The sequence below is a fragment of the Oreochromis niloticus genome, linkage group LG11, assembly GCF_001858045.2.
Source record: "Oreochromis niloticus isolate F11D_XX linkage group LG11, O_niloticus_UMD_NMBU, whole genome shotgun sequence".
NCBI classification, from domain to species: Eukaryota; Metazoa; Chordata; class Actinopteri; order Cichliformes; family Cichlidae; genus Oreochromis; species Oreochromis niloticus.
Genome location: NC_031976.2, coordinates 21,740,378 through 21,761,022, shown reverse-complemented (window position 1 = coordinate 21,761,022; position 20,645 = coordinate 21,740,378). Strand labels below are relative to the sequence as shown.

Here is a 20,645-nt window from a genome sequence, read left to right as displayed (position 1 = left end):
GAGGCTAAATACTGTGTACAGCAGGTGAATAGTATCTGAAAGTCATGTCCTTAAGAAACAGGGAACAAAATTCAGCAACGCCCCGATCTGCTAGGCCTTCAGTCAATCCATCTGCTGTTCACTGAAGTCTCATCAGAAAAGCTCTCAGTGCAAGGGTGGGTGTCAAGAAGCCATTCTTATTGAAGGGAGACAGGGAGAAAAGCTGTGGTATGTCAAATTACACAAGACAATGACAACAGGTATTGAATTGATCAATGGAACTGATGAATCACAATTTCAATATTTGGTTCTGATCATCACCACTATTATAAAAACTGATGAAATTATAGATGGAGAAAAGTACCATCAGATATTGATCCACCATTCAATAACATCTGGAAAGAGTCTGACTGGAAGCGGCTTCAATATTTAGCATAACAATGATCCCAAACACACTGCCATTGTAGTAAAAGCACACATGACATCAGTCGTGGATCGGCCTCCCCAGACCCCGGACCTCACCATTAATTAAACCACTGTGAGATCATCTTGACAGAGAGCAGAACAAAAGGCAGCCAACATCCAAAGAAGAGCTTTGAATGTCCTTCAAGACGCCTGGAGAAATATTCCTGCTGCCTGAGAGAGTTCAGGCTGTGTTAAAGAATAAATTTGTTCAAACCAAATATTGAATATTTCAAGCTTGTTAGTATTACACAGATTCTGCTTTCCTTTATATATTATAAATCCATTGTTTGCACATTTTAATTAATAAATAAATAATGTTAATAAATCTCTACACCTATTTCCCATTTTCGTGGCAAAATATAAAGAAGAGACGGGTGGCTCGAGACTTTTGCACAATACTTTAAGAGGCATATTGGTCAAATTGGTGGTTTAAAAGATTGAATATAAATTGATCTGATATCCATACTTTTATTTCAGTTTTCTTTTGTTGTGGTATTACTACTTTTACTTCAGCAGTTGACTTGAATACATCTACATGCAGAATAAGTGAAAAACCTCACATCTTATTCCCGCAGGCTTATGGAAAACAGACTTTTGCAAATATAGACATAAAACTCTTTAAGTGCTCCAATTGTCCCAGAAAGATAAAACACTATTAGACTAACCACAGAAATATTTACAGTGAGTCAGCCTCTGTAAAAGTGGCTATTAGTGGCAGAAAGAGAGAGAGAGAGGAATAAACTGCTGCGGGAGGATTCAATGCACATTAAAGCTCAAAAGGAAAAAAGGAGGAGGAAGCAAGGATGTCACAAAATAAAGGATTATGAGGCATGAGGAAGACCCACACAGGAACAGATATAATTACTTTCTGGGAGAGCAATATGCAGATGTGGCCATCTGGGTCATCTCAGTTGACAAAAGGGGGTGTCAGCTCTGCATCATCCGGTGCTGCTCATAATAGCCAAAAAATTGCCGCTGCACAGAGACAAGCTTGGGACTCTGGGTAGGAATGAAAGCCTTATCTCCAAATTCTATAAAGAGCACCAATGTGCTTCAACAATGGCAGCCACAGAGACAATACTTTCACTTTCAATATGAAAACAGGAGGCTGGACAGTTCAATTAGAGAAGCCTGTGTCCTGACATAAACTGGAGAACAACGTATTAAAGTTAAAGTCAAGTTTTATTTGAAGGGAGTCATGGGTACATATGAGTGGTTATTAGACCAAGTGTTTCCTCATAATAACCTCAAATTTTAAGGAGAGTGTTTCTGCTGCTTTCGACAGAGGTTATTGCTTCAATTTTAGGGGTGGTTCTTTGGTTTTTCGGTGCATTAAAAGATTTTAAAGGCTCTCTTAATGAACCTCCAGCAACTCAGTTAGATTTAGAGTCCAGTGAGGTCATGTTGTTACGGGACATTCACTGCCCTCATAATGTTGGTGTGACCAGACCCTGGGATCCAGCCTGTCACCACAATCACCATGTCGCCAGACTTGAAGAATCCTCTTGCTTTCCCTGTGGTGTTGGACAGATAAGGGCATGTGAGTAATATGGCTTATATTATATAAGAACTGCAAGCGGGCTGAACAGAGCACAGACTGACCAATTTCCATGCCAAAGTTGACCCTGTTGTCCACATCATCAGCCCACACAGGAGCGGGCAGAGGGTGGAAGAGGGCAGGAAACACGCCTCGTAACAGCTGAGACTGACGGGTGACCTGAGGAAGAGAAAAAAAGATTAGGTAGATTATAGCTGATTTTTCTGTCAAATAACTGCAAGTTGCTTGGTGGTTATTGAGTTTTATAGTCTGTCAGTCTGTTGATCCCCTGGTATATTTACCAGTAAAAACAGGAATGCAAACAGACAATGTGACAAAGAGGAGTGTATAAATACACAATGAAGGCTAACTGGGAGACTGGAAACAAGAGAGGAAGAAAACAATCATACAGACAGGAAGTAAAACAGAAAACAACACAGCAAAAAAAATAAACTATCAAAATAAAACACAAAATAATAAAATACACATGGAGCCCAGAAGGCTCATGTTGGACATACTGTGGTCTTTTCTAAAGTGAGATATATATCGAAATAAGATTCCTGCAGAATCTGAGGAATCAGCTAGTAAATATCTGTTACGATTACTGTTGAGCAATTAAATGCATTATAATTAGATGGTGGAAACCCGAGCCTCCAACATCGCACGTGTGGTTGAATAGAATCTGATGGAACAAATAACTTCAGAAAAACTTATTTATCAGGAGATGGAGACCAATTTTTACATTTAAAGAAGGAAGAGAGAGGAATATGAAAGTATGTCAGAATGAGGCAATTTTGTTTTAAATATGGTCATTATTATATTCATTTATTTGTGTATCCTATTAATTTTCTTTATTTTAATTAATATTACTGAGAAAAAAGAAACATGCCAATTTTGTACTCTGTCACCACAATTTTATTGATATTAAAAGATGACCTGTGATTGATCAAAAAGTGTGGAGGTTATAATAATGAAGGTCAGGGGGAGCTGCCTTGATTTCAGTGATCATCCATAGTGTGGGGTTATTACAGAGCATTCACATGTGCTCCATCAAATTTGACGGTGATTATTGCTTTGACATTATTGGTAACCATGATTCTTTTTTAAAGACCGTGTAACCCACTTTGATCACCGGTCTTAGAATAAGACAGCTCCATAAACCAGAAATACAGTCAGTAATAAATACTCCGGATTGGTGATACCAGTCTGACAACACTGTCACAATTTACCACGACAGACAGCAAGAGTAGATATCGCACACTATTCACTTTTGAAAACAGCGAGTTATCATCATCTAAGCCATATTTTCATGGTAAGACAAAAGCACCAAGTGTCAACACAAAAATAATAATTATTTTTTGGTTCATAGAGCAGAGTGTACCTGCGGGCTCCTGGTGACGGCAATGATCGGACAGCGAGGGCGGTACCTGGACAGGAGATGAGCCGACCTGCAGAGAAGAAGTGCAAAGTTAAGGATAGAAACTAAATTATCAGTGATGGCACGCATGAACAACACTTTCATGCTGAGGGAAAAACGAAAGCAGCGTCACTGCTCCTTGGCATAAATCATACAGGACTCTTTTCTTCCAAATATAATAATAATAACTCGCTTTTTGTGATTGAAGCTACTGTCATCCATGATCCGTTATTAATCCCGCTTTCAAGGTCGTTTAGACTGCTTCCTCTCAACATCTTAAAGTGAAATCTGCACTTACTCAGCAGCTTAACACCCAGAACACAGTAGGATATCAACTGTGGTGCAACTAAACAGATACCTCTCCATTTGTTAGTTTCTTCACTCGTTTATAGAAGCTTTTGCTTTTAAGACTGTCTACTGTCTATGAATGTGAGCATCTTATGTGCTGACACTTTTGAAATATATTGCAGACATTACAGAGTAAACTATTTTCTAATCAGAATTAAATCTCACAGTTTTAATATCTGATATGTTATGGTTGTATGTTCACTTAGACATAATGTCTAAACTAGTTGGAGATCATTCTAGTATATTTTTATGCACATTTTTGTAACAGGAGGTATATGTATGTGTCCTCCTGTGTGCACATTTAATATATGTGAGAAGGGGAATCTTTGGAAGAAAAGTACAAAATACACAAAAACAGTACAATGAAGCCCCATAAAACCTAGAAGATGCACAAGCAGCAAACATTACTGCAATATTCAGCCTGGACCTTTGGGATAAAAGACAAACATCTGTAGCTGCAAACTTTAAAGAGTCCGTGTTATATGTTTGTTTGGAGAGGGACAAATAAACTTGTTTCTAGCATCTGCAAGGACGAATATGGAAATTATTAATCCAAGTTGTTCCTCTTTTACAATCCAAGGTCACCAGAGTGCCGAAGCCTATCTCCTACACCCTGGATAAATCCCCAGTCTGTTGCAGGCCTCACAGAATTTACAGACACATTAACACCTGCATACATCACTAACACGTGTGCAGACACAGGGAGGTCCAGGCTGGATTCAAACCCCTTTTTGCTATGAGGCAACAGTGATACCCACAGCACCACCATGCCGCCCAGACAATGATAATATATTTATGTTAATTATTTTCAAATGGTTTTCCAAATCTAATCAGGCTTTTTAGTTACTTGTGCTAAATCTGCTAGCTCTTAGCTTAGCACTGCAACAGAACTGGAGAGAAAACAACATGGCAGCAAAATCCACCTACCAGCATCTCTCTATTAAACTAACAGGCCACAAAGTGAAGGCCAGCTACAGTCCCGGTAGATCAGCTGATCTCAGTGTCAGGCAACTTTCACACAGACCACACACAGAGCATCTTATTTAAGTTCCTTAAGCATAGCTTCTTTACATCTGCAAGCTACTTTGCAACCCCCCTCTACCACAGCTCCTCTTTCAATGCCATTTCTGACTTAATCATTGTCATATCTGTTGATGGTTCTTGCTGCTGCTCTTCTGAAACAGACGGAAGCTTCTCTTGACTTCAGCGGTTCTGCCAGATTTACTGTTTTTTGGTAGGAAACCCTCATCAAACAACAACTAAAACTTTGTCTTATGCTATATCGTGACAGTCAGGTGAACTGTCACGATATAGCATATAGCACTGCTAGTTCTGACACATTTATCATGAATGTTAGCTGATATACTCACCTGCCAGTGGTCGTGAGGACTATAATGGCCCCGGCACAGCATTTGAATGAAGACTCCACAGCTCCGATCGCCGTGACCTCCGTGGGGTCAGAGGAGAGAGGAGTGAGGCGGCGCAACTCCTCAAAAAGCTGCTGGTGGAAAATGGCCGCCTCTGCCTCCCTGCAGATCTGAGATAGAGCGACAGAGACAGGGAGAGGGACAGACAGAGGGTTAGAGCATTATCAGAGGGCACTAAGTCAGACGCAACAGAACGACATCATGTGCACACAGAAACACACACCGAATGCATCATTGCAACTGACTCCACAGGAAACAGTCCCTTGGCGGTTTCTCCAGATAGCATTACACAGTCAGCTCCATCCAGCACGGCATTGGCAACGTCACTGCCCTCTGCTCTAGTTGGCCGTCGGTGGGTCACCATGCTCTCAAGCATCTGCAAATGCACAAAAACACACAAAGACACACATAAAATACATTTCAGCTATAACCAAAAGGTCTCTATAAGGTACTATAAATGGATTTCACCAATGAGTCCATCAAAAATAAGCCACTCGGAGTCTTTGTATGTCAATTTTTGTTCATTTTGACAAAGTGATATGGGCGAGCACGAAGACAGGAGGTAATGGCTTTGTGGATGGATAGATGGTAGAGTAGGAGTAATAAGAGATCATTTAGACTGAGGCAGGCGACTGCGAGTTAGAGAAATCGTTATTGGTATGCTGGAGACTCAGTGTTATGAGTCAATAAGCGAGGCAGACAGTTGGAAAATGAGATAGCTTGCAGCACCGCCTGTGAGACTGCATTTTTAGTTAAGAAGCTCCGACTAATGCTGATTAGTGCATGTGTGTGGGTGTTGTTTGTGGGCTCAGGTCTCGAGTAGCAAACCTGCTATAACGCTGTCACTCCGAGTCAAGAGCTGTAGCATAAACAAAATACAGCACTGTGACTCAACATGGCTGCAGGAGTGTTGCACGCATGTGTGTGTGTGTGTGTGTGTGTGCATGTGTGTAAAAGCAGAGGGGTGTGAAAGAGAGGGAATGTGTGCATCTCTGAAAATGAATTCACTGGACAAGTGACATTATGCACAAGAGTATAAGGTTAACGTGTAGTTGGACCCGTTTGACATTCGGCTGGCTAAAACTGCAGTTAAGAGTCTTAATCTCAATATTTCTTCTTTTTCTGTGATTTTTTTTCTATGTGTGTGTGTGCGCGCTCATCTCTGACCTGTGTGGCACAGATGACAGGCTTCCCAGCAGAGTTGCATCTCCCAATCATCATCTTCTGGGCAATGAAGACTTTCTCCGCAGGGATCTCGATCCCCAGGTCGCCTCTGGCAACCATCACGCCATCGCTCTCAGCCAGGATTTGCTCAAAACTGACAGACAGATTAGAGGAAGGAGTGAGTGTTTGGGCTCAAGAAGAGAGAGTTGGAAAAAGAGCACAAAAGGAGGAATAAGGAAGATTCTACACGTTATCAAAAAACTAGGTCTTCAAATGCAGAATTTTAGATCTTCAAAAGATATCGAGGATAGCGTAAAATTGTGATTTAAATCCTAAATGATCTGGATGAAATCCAAACTCCTATGTGAGTAAGGAACAAAGAGACTGAAAGGAAAAGCAGGAAGCTGTGATGCTGATGTAGATTTAAAGGGGAAAAACACAGCTGCAGGACATCCAAACAGGACATTTAACACCAAATATTCACAAACAGCTTAATTACTGTTAAGAATTCATCTTTATGATCTAATCTCATTCTATTAAAACTGCAGTTAAACACTGTCAGCAGCCGGGGAGCAGCAGGACAAAGCATGAGATAAGTAATGGAGGTATGAAGGCAGGGAAATAAATTATGTCAGATATATTAATTGGCTGCAATAACTCACGTGGACAGCCACAGAGACTGCTTATCATAGATGTGTAAAATCTAAAGTTGACATATGTTTCTCCTTCACTGACAGCTGGCTGTCCACAGGAGCGGCAGATCACATCAGCGGTGGATTTAGAAGACCTGTCAAAGTCTCGTTATGGAAGACTCATGCCGTCAGTGCCTGTTTGGCTAAAAATAACTCTGCAGAAATGGCATTAATTGGAAATTAGATTTTCCAGGACTCACTTTTGAACTCCTTGCCGGCTTTCCACTTTGCTGATCACTTTGATATCTCGACCATGCGCCCCCAGAGCGCGACGCACATCCTTGACGTCCTGGGCTGAACGGATGAAGCTGGCGAACACCATGTCAACACCCTGAGCCACGCCGAACCTCAGGTCAGCCTCGTCCCGCGGGCTGACCGCCTGCATGCCAATTAGGTCGCAGCCGGGAAGGTTTACGCCTTTACGACTGCAGAGCATCCCGCCTGATTCCACCACCGTGTCCACCCAGTCCGAACCTGGCAAGACAAATGTTGGAGATGCAGGGACTCACAAAGGACTGGTGCACTGACACTATAAAAACATTCCGTAATATAACCAAAAATCGGAGCATGGGAAATTGCACAATTGTTGGATAATAAGGAAAATACATTGGAAGTAATATATAATAATGGAACTCAGGAATCTATAAAAAGATTTAAAGTTATACGTGCATGCAGGGATGAAGGTTTATAGGCCTGTGGACATGTTTGTATCAATACACTGGCCTGAAAAGGTGCATTCAGTGCATGAGATATATGAGAATGAGCTATAGAAGAATGCACATAAAACTGGAAAATCACCTCGCAGATAGAAAATGCCAAATGTTCACACACAGCACCATATTTTCACACATATACAACATAATTGAAGACAAAGAAAGCCTTTGGACTGTGGGAGGATAAAGGAGCCTGAGGTGAAAATCCAAACAGGCCCAGGAAGAACAGAGGGAGATAAACAAACAAGACTGTTGATACTGTTTTGCTGACCTTTATTTTGGTAAAATTTGATTTGGATCCAAATTTATAGTTGATGGTGGAAAAAATTGTGGGCTGTGAGTAGGGGGATCAGATCCCAACAAAGGTAGTCAAATATATTATAATGCATTTATATTATATTTGAATGGAACCTTCCCATTTCTCTTGCTAAGTAACTATTTGAGCTGCTCTTCTGTCTTGTCCTTGGCAACAGCAGGGACGGATCCATAAATTGGCTTTTTTTCCCCAATTTTTATCCAATTACTACCACACATACTGTGTCCCTTCACACCATAGTTTCTCTTTTGCATTAAAAAAACAGACAAAACCTCTGATTTCTCAGTACATACTGCCATACTCGTATAATATATGTAGTGAAGGTTTTGAAGGAATTTATGGTGAGCAAATAATCACCAATTCAGAATCTGAACTCCTTCTCTGTTTCTGAGTTGAACAATAGCTAGTAGTGTCTGAATGATTTTAGGGTGTCACAGTGATGTTGGCCTTTCACCTTTTGAATATAAAATAAGATCATCATTTTATTCTAATTACACATTTGCATGAAATTCATTGTCGCCGTATGAATTCTGGCTTAATGTCCAAACGTGTCCTCAAGCGTCCCAGGGACTGTTGCCATATTTAAAGAAATAAATGTGTTCGAGTGACAGAGAGACAAATCGAAAACGCAGTGCCTCTGGCCACAGCTGTCACTGCAGATGTTTCTAAAACAGCAATAAGGCAGACATGTTTTCTGCAGGTTTGCTAAAGTCTGTGTAATGCACATTACCTATATCTAATACTCGGAGTCCAATGAGGCCATCATCAATGTAGATCTTTCCATCCTTCTTGAGAACTTTGGGCAGGTTGGGATAGTCCACCCAGATTATCTTTCCATCTGTTTTGTCTTTGTCACTCTCTGCTGTCACCACGCGCACATTGTTGCCCTTCACCAGCTCCACCTCTTCTTCCACTTTCTGTCGAAACACAAAAACCTCCAATTACTGCTCTTGTTGTAAGCAAACATACAGTAGTATTGTCATTTCCAGCACACTGAATTTTCTTAGACACAGGATCTCTGAGTGCTGCTGCAGAAAAACAAAAAAACTGACTGCGTTTGAACCGTGATGAAACCCGTGACTGGTTGATTAAAAGGCATGCTGTGTTACAAAAAGCCGGTGTGTTTTGTAGTGTTTATAATGAGTAGTTCTAGTATCTTATCTGAGAGGTTTTGAGTGCCAGCAATGATGAAAACACAAGAGACTTTGTACTGTACTGGCATAAAACTTTAAAAGGAATACACTGGCTGCTTTGTGCAAAGCGTTTGGTGTTTACTGATGAGGTAACAATTATATTTCCAAATATTTGAGAACTGTGTCTGCTGTCACAGCCACACCAGTGGTTGTAAGGTTTGTGCAAAAGGCAGATAGCAGCACGATATTTTATCTTTTGTTATTTGTTGGTTTACACCATTGAAAAGAAAGGTGGTGGAGATGAAGGCGGCACAGTTGATGTTAAGATTTTCACTAGGAGAGACAACGATGGACAGAATTAGAAATAAGTACATCGGAGGGACAGCAGTTTGGAGACAAAGTTAGAGAGACAAGTCTGAGATGGTTTGGAAAATTGCAGAAGAAGGATAGTAGATATACTGGGTGAAGGATGTTGAATATCTTGTGCCCAGGAAGGAAGAACACATAGAAGGTTCGTGGATGTAGAGGAGGAGGACATGCAGGTGGCCGATATGACAGAGGAGGACAGTAGGGATACGGTGAGATGGATGCAAATGTGATGACCGCTAAAGGGAGTAGCCAAAAGAAGAAGTTATGTCAAAAAGACAAGAATGGGATTCAAACATAACATAAGTTTAAAAATTAACAGAATAATTCAAAAATACTTTGCATATTTCTACAAAAAACAAGCACTCAAAAGTGTACATCTTCATGAATAATTCCTCACATGCGAGGAGCCTTCAGGGGTATGCTATAAAAACAAACAAGGAAAGTTTGGTCTCAGGCAACAGCAGCAGTAAGTACACCAAATATACCATAGGCATTGTTGTACGCAAAGTGTAAAAATACTGCTCATCACTCCATCTCCATACTGCCAGTTTATTGTGTTTTATCTTGTGTGTTGAATGTTTTAACATGTTGTTAATGTCCACGCCCGCTATAAATTGCCAAATATAGCATCCATCCATCCATCCATCCATCCGTCCGTCCGTCCGTCCATCCATCTGTCCGTCCGTCCGTATTCTTAACCACTTATCCAGGTAGGGTTGCAGGGGCACTGAAGGATATCCCAGGTAACATACAACGTGGGTAGTCATTATTATATATAATAATGATTGACTGATTTATTGGTTGATTGATTGGTTGCCATTACATATATTCACCTACATATATAATTTTGTATGCTGTAAATATCTTGTGTGTTAAAAAAATATAAATATTTAATAAAAATAGAGTTATATTTAGCACGTGTTTAGTAACTCAAGTGCACCTTTCAATTAGTCTACCCAGACTCAGATCAAATGCCATGCAGAGTATTTCTGAAGCTAATCAAGACACGAGGAGGTTTCCTGCAGCCTGGAGTTATTTGTTCAGCAAAGCAGACAGCAGGCAACAGCAACACGACCAACAACACAATAAGATGATGATGAAAAGGCAGATGAGCACACGCCTACAGCTGTTGTTTTTCCAGGAAAAGTAGCAACCTGTAAGAAATGATGTGCTGCACCAAGGAGTTGGCGTATTTTCTGCACCTCTTACACCTGACTGCATGTGACTGTTTGATTAGGTTTAGACTGTTTGATAGATGAAGCAAAGCATGCTCACCCCTTTAACTAATCCGGTGCGGATCTCTGGGCCCTTCGTATCCAAAGCGATGGCAACCGGTCGATAGTACAACGGGTCAGAGGTTATCGTCTCCACCGCCTCTCTGATGTTCTTGATGGTTTCACCGTGATACTGAAAGACACAGACAGGGAATCAATACCTGGCTGAGTGGAAAACCGAGGCGTGTGAACACAAATGAGCCACAACATTAAAACCAATAGCAAGTGAAATGATTCACATGGATCATCATCTGTTATCTGTGTTGGGTGCTGGCATTTATGTGGCTGTTACTTCATCACAAACCATGGATGTACCCACCCCCATCCACACATCCCAACTGCTCAGGAACAGCTCAAGGAACACAAGAAACGAAGACTGCAAGGTCTTCCAGTTCCCCAGATTACAGTCTGATAGATGCTAAAGCAGCGGTTCCCAACTCCTGGGCCCGGACCGGTACCGGTCCGTGAGTCGTCTGGTACCGGGTCGAAGAGTGAATTTATGGTTTTCAGGGTTTTTATCGTATTTTATTGTTATTTTTTGATCGTTTTTATTGTTAACTCGGTTTCCTTTGGTCTTTTCCTGTGTGTTATGAATAAATCTTCTCTTTTTTTGTACAGGTAATGGTTTTATTTAGTTGTATTTATCCGCGACACCTTAAAGGCCAGTCTGTGAAAATATTCTCAGACATAAACCGGTCTATGGTGCAAAAAAGGTTGTGGACCGCTGTGCTAAAGGGTACATGGGATGCATCAGAACCAGTCAGTCTCACTGTGCAACCCACAGAACCAGCTGCCAGTGTAAATGGTAAATTGATGGCTTCTTATGAAGCACTTTTCTACTCTGAGCACTCAAAACAACATGCCTCATTCACCCAAGCACTTTTTTCTAGGTTTGAATGCTTTCTATCCAACAGTCACACTCTGATGGATGCATCAGAGAGCAAGTTGAGGTTAGTATTTTGCTGTAGGATATTCGGCATGTAGCCAGGGATCAAACCACCAACTTTCTGATTAGTAGATGATCTGTTTTACCTCCTGAGCCACAGCCACTCCGCAGTGGGTGGCAGATACCACAAAACACCTCCAGATGTTCTTTCTTTACGCCCCTGATTGGTCAAAGGTGTTTTGGTGTCGTGAATAAATAGGCAACATTAAGCTGGTGTCAGCATGTGTGCCGTACGTACTTCATGTGATCCATGAGAGAAGTTAAGACGGGCGATATTCATTCCAGCCTTGATCATCTCCTGAAGTTTGGGGATCGATCGAGATGCCGGACCTGAAAGAGGAAAAAAAAGAGTGAATAAAGGAAAAGCAGTTTTAATAATCAAATGTTCATTCATTCGATGTAGGCCCCCCAAAAATTTGATTTATTTTCTGTCATTAGGTTTTGGACAGCCACAATAAAATTACCTTTTGGCTATGTTTTTTTTGTATTTCCTGATATTTTATTAATAGCCTTATTCGTTTTATAATTTATTAATGATAGAAATTTTTGTTAGCTACAGGCACACATTAAAATGAACTGTTTGCTTGCCTGTTACTTTATCACTTTAGTGAAAACCCTTCAGGGAGTAGTAAACAAACGCCTGTACTCGCAAGGAATCAAAACATCATCTGGAAAGCCAGAGCCAGAGCCAGATGACTTAGGAGCCGTTTGTATAGTGTATTTCCTTCTAATTGTTTTTCATCTTTTTCTGGGCAGCAAAAGCTTCAAACTGCGTCAGCCAAAAAGCCTTGCCAACAAGCTGAAGACCACCCACCCCCTCCAGGAGCTGGCTTTCTGACACGGAGCCAACGATGACACATAACAGTTGTCAGACAACAAACTTGAAACTGAGACTCACTGTCTGTCACACTCACCGATGGTGCAGATTATGCTGGTGTTGCGCGCTGTGATTGGCTCCTGGTTGATGTCCAGGAGACAGAGATGCTCCAGGAAGGTGTCAGCCATACTGGCGTCAAGCTGCTGGCGTTGGATAAAAGAGTCCGGCAGTGTCATCACATCGGAGTAGCGCCTGATGCGAGCTATAGTGACAGAGAAACACTGTCAGTGGGGTGAAGTTGAGTCATGAAGCTCTTCTGCCAACTGCACCTGTGAAAAACAAATGAACCGAACACTTCCAACAGTCGGAACAACACAGAATATGCTAATATTAAGGGATAAAACACAGCACACACAGACCTGACATTAACTGCCACCAGCAGGGGTCACAAAGGTTTAGATGCTGGTATTCAGCCCACTTATGAGTCACTAATGCGAAAACTATACACAGCTGCTCTGCTGATACGCTATACTTTACAAGCAGTAAAGTGGCATTTGAAAACAGAGATGACGGCTGATAATATGGAGGTAATATAAAGGTTTTTATGCTGACATTTGAAGCTGGAAGCAACCGTTTAATTTAAGGCTGGTTGTTTTTCATGGAACAGAAAGGAAGACGCACACACACACACACTGTCTCTCTATTGGATACAGTATTTATTAAGAAGAGTCACTGAGACTGAAAGGAGCCAGCGGTTGCATTTCTGTTGTTACCCGCTCTGTCAGCTTGTGAAGCACAATAACAACAAATCCTCCAGAAGCAAAATGCAAAGCAGTGGATGGATGAGCAAAAACCACATACCAGCAATAACGACTGTCACCACAGTAATGGTAATCTGTTGAACTACAAAGCTGTTATGGCAAACATCAGCATTCATGTGCACCCCTGTACATTTGATGAAACTGCCTTAAGTTCAATGTTTACTCTTACTTCAGCTCTGCTTTTGAAGTATCTGTCAGTCTGACAGTTGCTGCTGCTAGAAATGAAACTGCAAGAGTCAAGAGAGCGAACCAGACCAGTAAAGTTATGGGCATTAAAACCAATTCAACCAGCTGAAAATCTAAAGCAGTCCTTTATAGATCTGAGGTAAACCAGAGAACTTGGCTCATAATTCCACAGTTTCACAATGTTGAGTGCCCCCTTTCATTTGATCTGCTGATGCAATAACATCTTGATTATACCAATTTTAAAAGAAAGCTCTGATTTTGTAGATATCAGAGTTTCTGGAGCCACTCCCAGTTCCCTGTCAAGCCTTTCCCAAACCACAGCCTCAATTCATGCTCAAGCCATCTGCTGTTATCTACTAGAAATGCTGTTCAACCTATATGTAGGTAGGATGTTGTCCCAGCTAGTGAATTACTTTTTAATTATTTGTGGTGGGTCGTCTACCAATCGGGAGGTCGGTTGATCGATCCCCAGCTTTCACAGTCCATATGTGGAAGTATCCTTAAGCAAGCTACTGAACCTTGAGTTTCCCCCAATCTAGGCTTATGTGTGTGTGTGTGTGTGTGTGTGTGTGTGTGTGTGTGTGTGTGTGTGAGTGAATGTTAGATAAAAGTGCAAAGTAGAGATAAAAGATGCTGTGTGAATGTGTGTGTGACTTGGTGAATGAAGGTTTCTATATAAGCAGCAGTCCATATACCAATAATCTACACAGTTTGATCCATGTGCTGCTCACACTGGGAAGATACCAGTAGGTAAAGCCTTTCAGCACCTTATCCCAGTGACTCCACAACCACCAGTCTCTATGGCATCACTGAGCATCAACCTCGAGGGATGAACAATGAACTCAAAGCTCAAGTGTCTAATCCTGCAGCTCATAAAAAGCCACTTGAAGCTGGCTACAAAAGCACATCAACCTCCATTTCCCACTTCATAAAAACTGTAGGTGGGGTGATTTTTGTATGAACTCGCTATTTAAATATTAGATCCTTTTTAATTTAAGTTAGGTGTGCTCAGAGGTTAAAGTGGGCCGGGGCCATCCTGAACTGCGTTCTGACACCTTCGATCCAGTGAGCAATTAAATCTGATTGGCAGTTTAATGCAAACTACTGTTGAGCTTCAGCTCATGCCTCAGAGACAGTTAAATTACTAAATGGGCCCACCTGCACTCAGCCTTCTCATCTCTGTCATGAATCCATGTATGTAGTTTATAACGTGGCCACACAGGGCATGTAGCTGATGCTACTGAAGGGAAGCAAGCATAAATGGAGGGATTTTTAAAGTAGGCAAATTAGAAAGGTGCAGAAAGCTATTAGAAGGAAAGGACAGGAAGAAGAGAGATTACTTTCAAAGGTAAAGACTGCTCAGCAAGTGAGTGAAAATTTCCAGCTTAAATGCAGTATCCCCGTTCTTGTTAGATTTTTTAACCAAGCAGAGGATCTGCTGAATTCACCTGGTTATTTCATATAGAGTAAGATATATGACAACAAATACACGATAATCACTCCATGTTTTTTCAGAGGTGATGCAGGAAAGTAAGTGCAGGTTAAACTTGGAAGTCTGCAATACTGTGGCTCAGTTAACTGTGATGGACTATGCTAGATTGGCGCAAGACAGACTGTGGTATCCATGGTCACAGCTAGGTTAGGTCATGGGTTGCAGCAGAGAGAGAGAGATGGTGCTGAAAGAATTTTGAATTGAACTCTATGAGAGAGCTCTGAAAAAAAATGATAGTAGAAGTATAACTTTCATAAGAGCAAGGTTTTAAAACTTCATTTGTGGGCAGCAAGTGGGCGAATGTTTAAATTTCATTATTCAGATTTAACTGGATATTTTATACTTTATGGTATGAGGTACCAGTGCTTAAAGCCTTTCAGTAACTACCGAACTCAATGAATCCATAATACTTAAAGAAAGGGAAAAAATCCAGCAAAGATGAATTATGAGTGATGAATCCAAATCATCATCAATATGTACAGAGGTGGTCAGGGAGATACATCAGTGAGTGTCTACAGCCATCTGTGAAACAGGGTGGAGGCTCTTTCATTGTTTGGGGCTGCATTTCAGCCAGAGCTGTTGGAAATCTCGTTAAATTAATGAAATTATGAACACAGAAAAGTACCATCAGATTTTCATCCACCATCTTGAAAGCATCTAATTGGCAACAGCTTCATTTTTCTGCATGATAATGATCCCCCAAACACTGCCAATGTAGTAAAAGCACACCTGAAAAATAGAAAAACACACAGTGGACGTGATCGCCCAGAGTTCAGACGGCAAAATTATCAAAGCAGCGTGGGATCATTCTGACAGAGAGCAGAACAAAAGGCAGCCAACATCCAAAGAAGAGCTTTGAAGGTCCTTCAAGATGCCTGAAGAATTATTCTTTTACTACTTAAAGAAATTACAAGAAAGCTTGCCTAGGGTAGCTCAGGCTGTGTTGAAGAATAAAGAAGGTCATACCAAATATTGACTTTCAAGCGTGTGACACTTATACGGCTGGACCTTGCTAACCAACAAAAAACAAACAAAATAAAACAAGGCAAAAGCCATTGCACCAAACTAAAGGCTTAAAACAGGACTTTCTGAACACATGGATAATAGCATAATGGCTACCTTCATCTTTTATAAACAGTTTATGGGCTGCGCCAACTGAGAGTATTAACCAGGAAATGGAGCCCATTTCTTTCATCCAGAACATTGTGGTACCTGACTAAGAGCTTTGAGCCAGTACAATGGAATCCATTTTAAAGGATGTCACAGTCAGTCGAGCTTGCAATTTCGGCCATCACAGAGACTAAAGAACATGAGGATGAGAGGTGAGTCCGACATAAGGTTTGTATGAAGAGGTGAGGACAAAGACGGGAAAGAAGACAAGAGAAAGAAGAGTGCACACATCACAGAAGGGCCACATTTTACAAGGTTGTTTTGCAATGGTCTTAAGGTTGTTTGCTGTTTTTTTTAAATAGTATGCGTCAGTTATCGGTTTAAGGGCTGTGCCGTGAATGGACAAGCAGAAACATGCAAGGACATAGTTTGCACTCTGCAAAGGAAATTCCCTGGTAAAACCAGTGAACGGCGGTTTTGTAGAATAATGTGAACTTGCAAAACTCGTCTATCCTGTAGATTCAGTGTCTGTCTGCGTTTTCTATTTCTCTCCTCTCCACCTCCCTGTGACCCAGTTCTGCCGCACTGCTGCACACATCATTACGTGTCCCACTGAGATCCTCTCCAGACACATCCCAGAGAGTACACATGGAAACACACACAAGCAATACATCCACCTGCAAACATCCAGACAAATGTACACAAACGCAGGTACCTGTTACTGGAAGGCTGACTATAAATAGACATTAGGTCAATGAGACTAAACTTGCAAAGTATCAGTCAACACTGAGGCTTCATGACTGATTAAAACCAGTTACGGGTGTAGCCCCAGTATACTAGGAATGACCTGCACTTGGTCACATTTTCGCAGTGTGTGTGCAATCGATCAGTGAACCCACGGTAAGAGTGCAGCTATTTATCCAACTGTGGCTGCACTGAAGTTCAAAGGCATTTGACATCTGACTGTTATGCAAGTGAAAAAGGACATAATGCAAAAACGTGACACTGCACAATCAATGATATTATAAAAAAGGGATTATTTAGTATTTTTCCATCAAGATATAGGTTATCAATCACACGCAATATGTCCTGCCAGTTTATATTAAACACTAATCCACAGTGCTAGTACCAAGTTGGATTCCCTTCTTCAGCGCATGCTGTGCCAAAGGTACTGGGAACATTCCAATTGCTGCAGATTTGTCCTCATCTGCCTCGTCCCAAAGGTGCTCTATTGGATTGAGATCTTGTGACTATAAAGGCACTTCGAGCACACTGAGGTCATTGTCATGTTCAAAAAACCGATTTGAGACAACTTGAGCTTTGTGGCTAGGTAGGCTGTGGTGTTTAAACAATGCTCAGTTGGTACTAAGAAGCCCGAAGTGTGCAAGAAAATATCCCCCACACCGTTATACCAGCAGCAGTCTGAACCGTTGTTACAAGGCAGGATGGACCCATGTTTTCACGCTGTTAATGCCAAATCTGACATTAACATCTGAATATTGAAGCAGAGGAGCGTCAGAGGAGAGAGACTCATCACATCAAACAGACTAATCGCAACGTTTGTTTCCAATCTTCTACAGGCCAATTTTGGTGAGTCAGTGTGAACTGCAGCATCAGTTTCCTGTTCTTTGTTGACAGGAGTGGCACCCAGTGTGGTCTTCTGCTGCTTCAAGATTCAACATTATCAGAGATGCTCTTCTGCATATCTCTGTTGTAACCAGTATTTATTTGAACTACTTTTGCCTTCCTATCATCTTGAAACATTCTGACCATTTTCCTCTGACCTCTGGTATCTATAAGGCATTTTCACCCAGAGAACTGCTGCTCACTGGATAGTTTCTCTGTTTCAGACCATTCTATGTAAACACTGGAGATGGTTGTGCAAGAAAATCCCAGCAGATCAGCAGTTTCTGAAATACTCAGACCAGCAAGTCTGGCACCAAACATTATACCACTTTCAAGGTCACTTAAATCACCTCTCTTCTCCATTCTGATGCTGAGGTTGAACTTCAGCAGGCCAACTTGATCTTGTCTAAATTTATCTCTATCTGCTGAAATAGCTCAGTTGGGAGAGCGTTAGATGGAAGATCTAAAGATCCCTGGTTTCAGCAATTAGGAGTTACCCTTAAGCTTTTCTCCCCCCAAGATTAATAAGTTAATGTGTTTCTAAATGTACTGAGTTGTTGCCATGTGGTTGACTGATTTGAATATTGCAGTGCAAAAGTGAGAAATTGAGCAAGCGTTCCTAATAAAATTGCCACAAGTGTAAAGCATTCAATAAATTTTCATTAAAATAAATTAAATCAAGCTAAACCTGTATGAAAATATATGAATGTGCTTACCCATGTTGAGTAACCCTTCCATTATAGATCCAAACCCACTGTTTCACTGTCCGATTCTTTCTCCAGTCTACTTTTGTTTTAGGTTCTCTTGGATTTTGTTGTGTAATTTTCTTTCTCCCAATTTCTCAGTTCAATTCCTCTGTCTTTGTCCTTTACAGCACTAATGTTATTGACTGGTCTTGTGTCACCCGAACAAGCCTGTTCATGTCTCTTTCATTCATCTTTCTTTCGCCCCTCTGCTGCCCCCTCATCTATCTCTCCTCCCACTCACACCATCTGGACTGGGTCCACAGCATGCAACAGTTGCGTGATGGGGCTGAGTTAGCATAAGAGAGCCAATCTGACCTGGCTACAAATGATGCTAAAAATGGAAAATCTTTGCCAATAGACTGGTAAGCCAACAGGGTACACTACAGTACAAAAGGACACGAGTGTCCTGCACCGTTGCAAATTATATAACCCCAACTTTGACCCCAGATTGCGAACCCGAAGCCAAACATATTTACTCATGCTATTATGTATTAGTATAAATTGTCAATGTATTATTGGTAGAAAATAACCAACAATAACTTCTCACTTATTAAGGAAAAGAACTAAATCAATGCTTCACTGCAGTTCTTCCAATGGTTTTAGTCTGCTGTAAACAAATTATCTTCAACATTTTTGGAACATTTGAGAACAAATAATTATGCTTAACAAGTAGATCAGTAAAGAAAACAGCCATGAGTTGCAGCTGAAGTTGTATAACCTGAATTTATAATCTAAACATTTCCAAGAATGCCACTTTAACATTATTTCAGTATGTCAGCACCATGAAGACTTTGCACCAAGGCCAGGGCACGACTTTTCTGGAGATTCAGGAGGTCCCAGGATAACTGGTCACTTTTAACATACTAATTACATTGCACAGATCCCTGTAGCTATATTTACAGAGTTAAAAGGGAAAACGCTACACCAAGCAACATCATCCCAACTGTTTAATTTTATTAATACTAGATTCTGTTTTCTGATGGAATTAAACAAGAAACCAAAATGAGAAAAAAAGTTTAGAGCTTGAGTAGAACAAACACCATCCACAATCTGGCATTCCTAATTTATTTCTTAATAATTCCCTATAGCTGATCTGTTGGGAGCAATAACATAAATAAATAATTATCAGCACACGACGTACAAAACATTTACAAAGAGATCTCTCAGAGTAGGTACTGGTCCTCTTCTTCCTTCTCGAATGCTTAAATGGATGTAAATGTTCTTCCCTCCTTCATAGTGTTTATTCACAACAGCAGCTATTAGAAAACAGTAGGACTGATAAGAGGTGTTGTTGAAGAGTAAGACTTTGACAAATGAGGTTACACGTAAAGGCGACGTGGCTTGTACTTTTTGAGCACTTTGCGTCTGCGCGGAGCCTCATTCTGCAGAGCTGTCTCTATGCGCGGTCACGCATGGACCCTGGTGAGTGGACAGGTGGGTGTAAATCGTTAGCCAAAGGACAAACAGGACTTTGGTCCTGAGTTGATTGTTTAAAATTGAACCCTGCAGCCATCTAACGTGCAAAGCACACACCTCCGTAACATCTACTATTGCTACGCTTGCAGTAATTATCAGACAGAGTAAAGGTCGATTTTACGCATTGGCACCAAAGTGCAACTTAAATTTGCAATATGAATTGAATACCCGAAAAATGCTGTAGGATTACTATCAAAACGTTTTCCCCCCACGTGGCTCCTGCATTGAGTTCTTTTTAAACTTGACTGTGAGTTGCAGAAAAAAAAGAGGAATACACAAAGCGATCAATATCAGCTGCAGCGACGGAAATAATCTGCAAGATTTCTTTTAGCTACAAAACAAGGAGAAACAATCATAAGAGGTGGATACAGGAGCAAGCCCTGATAAGCAGAATTAAGTATTTACTTGGCCCAAACAGCGTATTTTCATTATGATGAGAAGTTGCAGTGTTTAGAAGAGAAGTAACAAACCTCTCGGATCTCTCCTCGAGCAGGTAATAAGTGCTAGATGAACAGGGGCAGGGTACAAACGTAAATGAACGGGCAGGTGTGAGTTTTACTGCCACCTGATGGATATATGTTAATGCTGCAC

At 41.1% G+C, this 20,645-nt stretch overlaps 1 protein-coding gene across 2 annotated transcripts; it reads right to left on the bottom strand.

The window, feature by feature from the left end:
• Positions 1-1,061: 1,061 nt before the first annotated feature.
• pklr (pyruvate kinase L/R) lies at positions 1,062-20,600 on the bottom strand. Of its 2 annotated transcripts, none has more exons than XM_005472621.4 (12): positions 18,549-18,783; positions 12,695-12,859; positions 12,019-12,110; positions 10,836-10,967; positions 8,789-8,975; positions 7,230-7,503; positions 6,341-6,491; positions 5,397-5,549; positions 5,117-5,283; positions 3,363-3,429; positions 2,047-2,161; positions 1,062-1,958 (listed from the first exon to the last, which is right to left on the bottom strand). In XM_005472621.4, the coding sequence occupies exons 1-12, from the start codon at positions 18,568-18,570 to the stop codon at positions 1,852-1,854; spliced, it is 1,632 nt and encodes a 543-aa protein (XP_005472678.1). In that variant the 5' UTR covers positions 18,571-18,783; the 3' UTR covers positions 1,062-1,851. The 2 variants fall into 2 exon arrangements, with proteins under 2 accessions (XP_005472678.1, XP_005472679.1); XM_005472622.4 differs by lacking the exon at positions 18,549-18,783 and adding an exon at positions 20,525-20,600 and having other exon boundaries at positions 1,497-1,958.
• Positions 20,601-20,645: the final 45 nt, after the last annotated feature.

Coding starts and splice junctions, on each gene's coding strand:
- pklr (XM_005472621.4), bottom strand. CDS start 18,570: ATGGAAGGGTTACTCAACATGG. Junction 12,860..18,548: donor GGAAGGGTTACTCAACATGG/GTAAGCACATTC, acceptor CTGTCACTATAG/CTCGCATCAGGCGCTACTCC. Junction 12,111..12,694: donor CAGCATAATCTGCACCATCG/GTGAGTGTGACA, acceptor TTCCTCTTTCAG/GTCCGGCATCTCGATCGATC.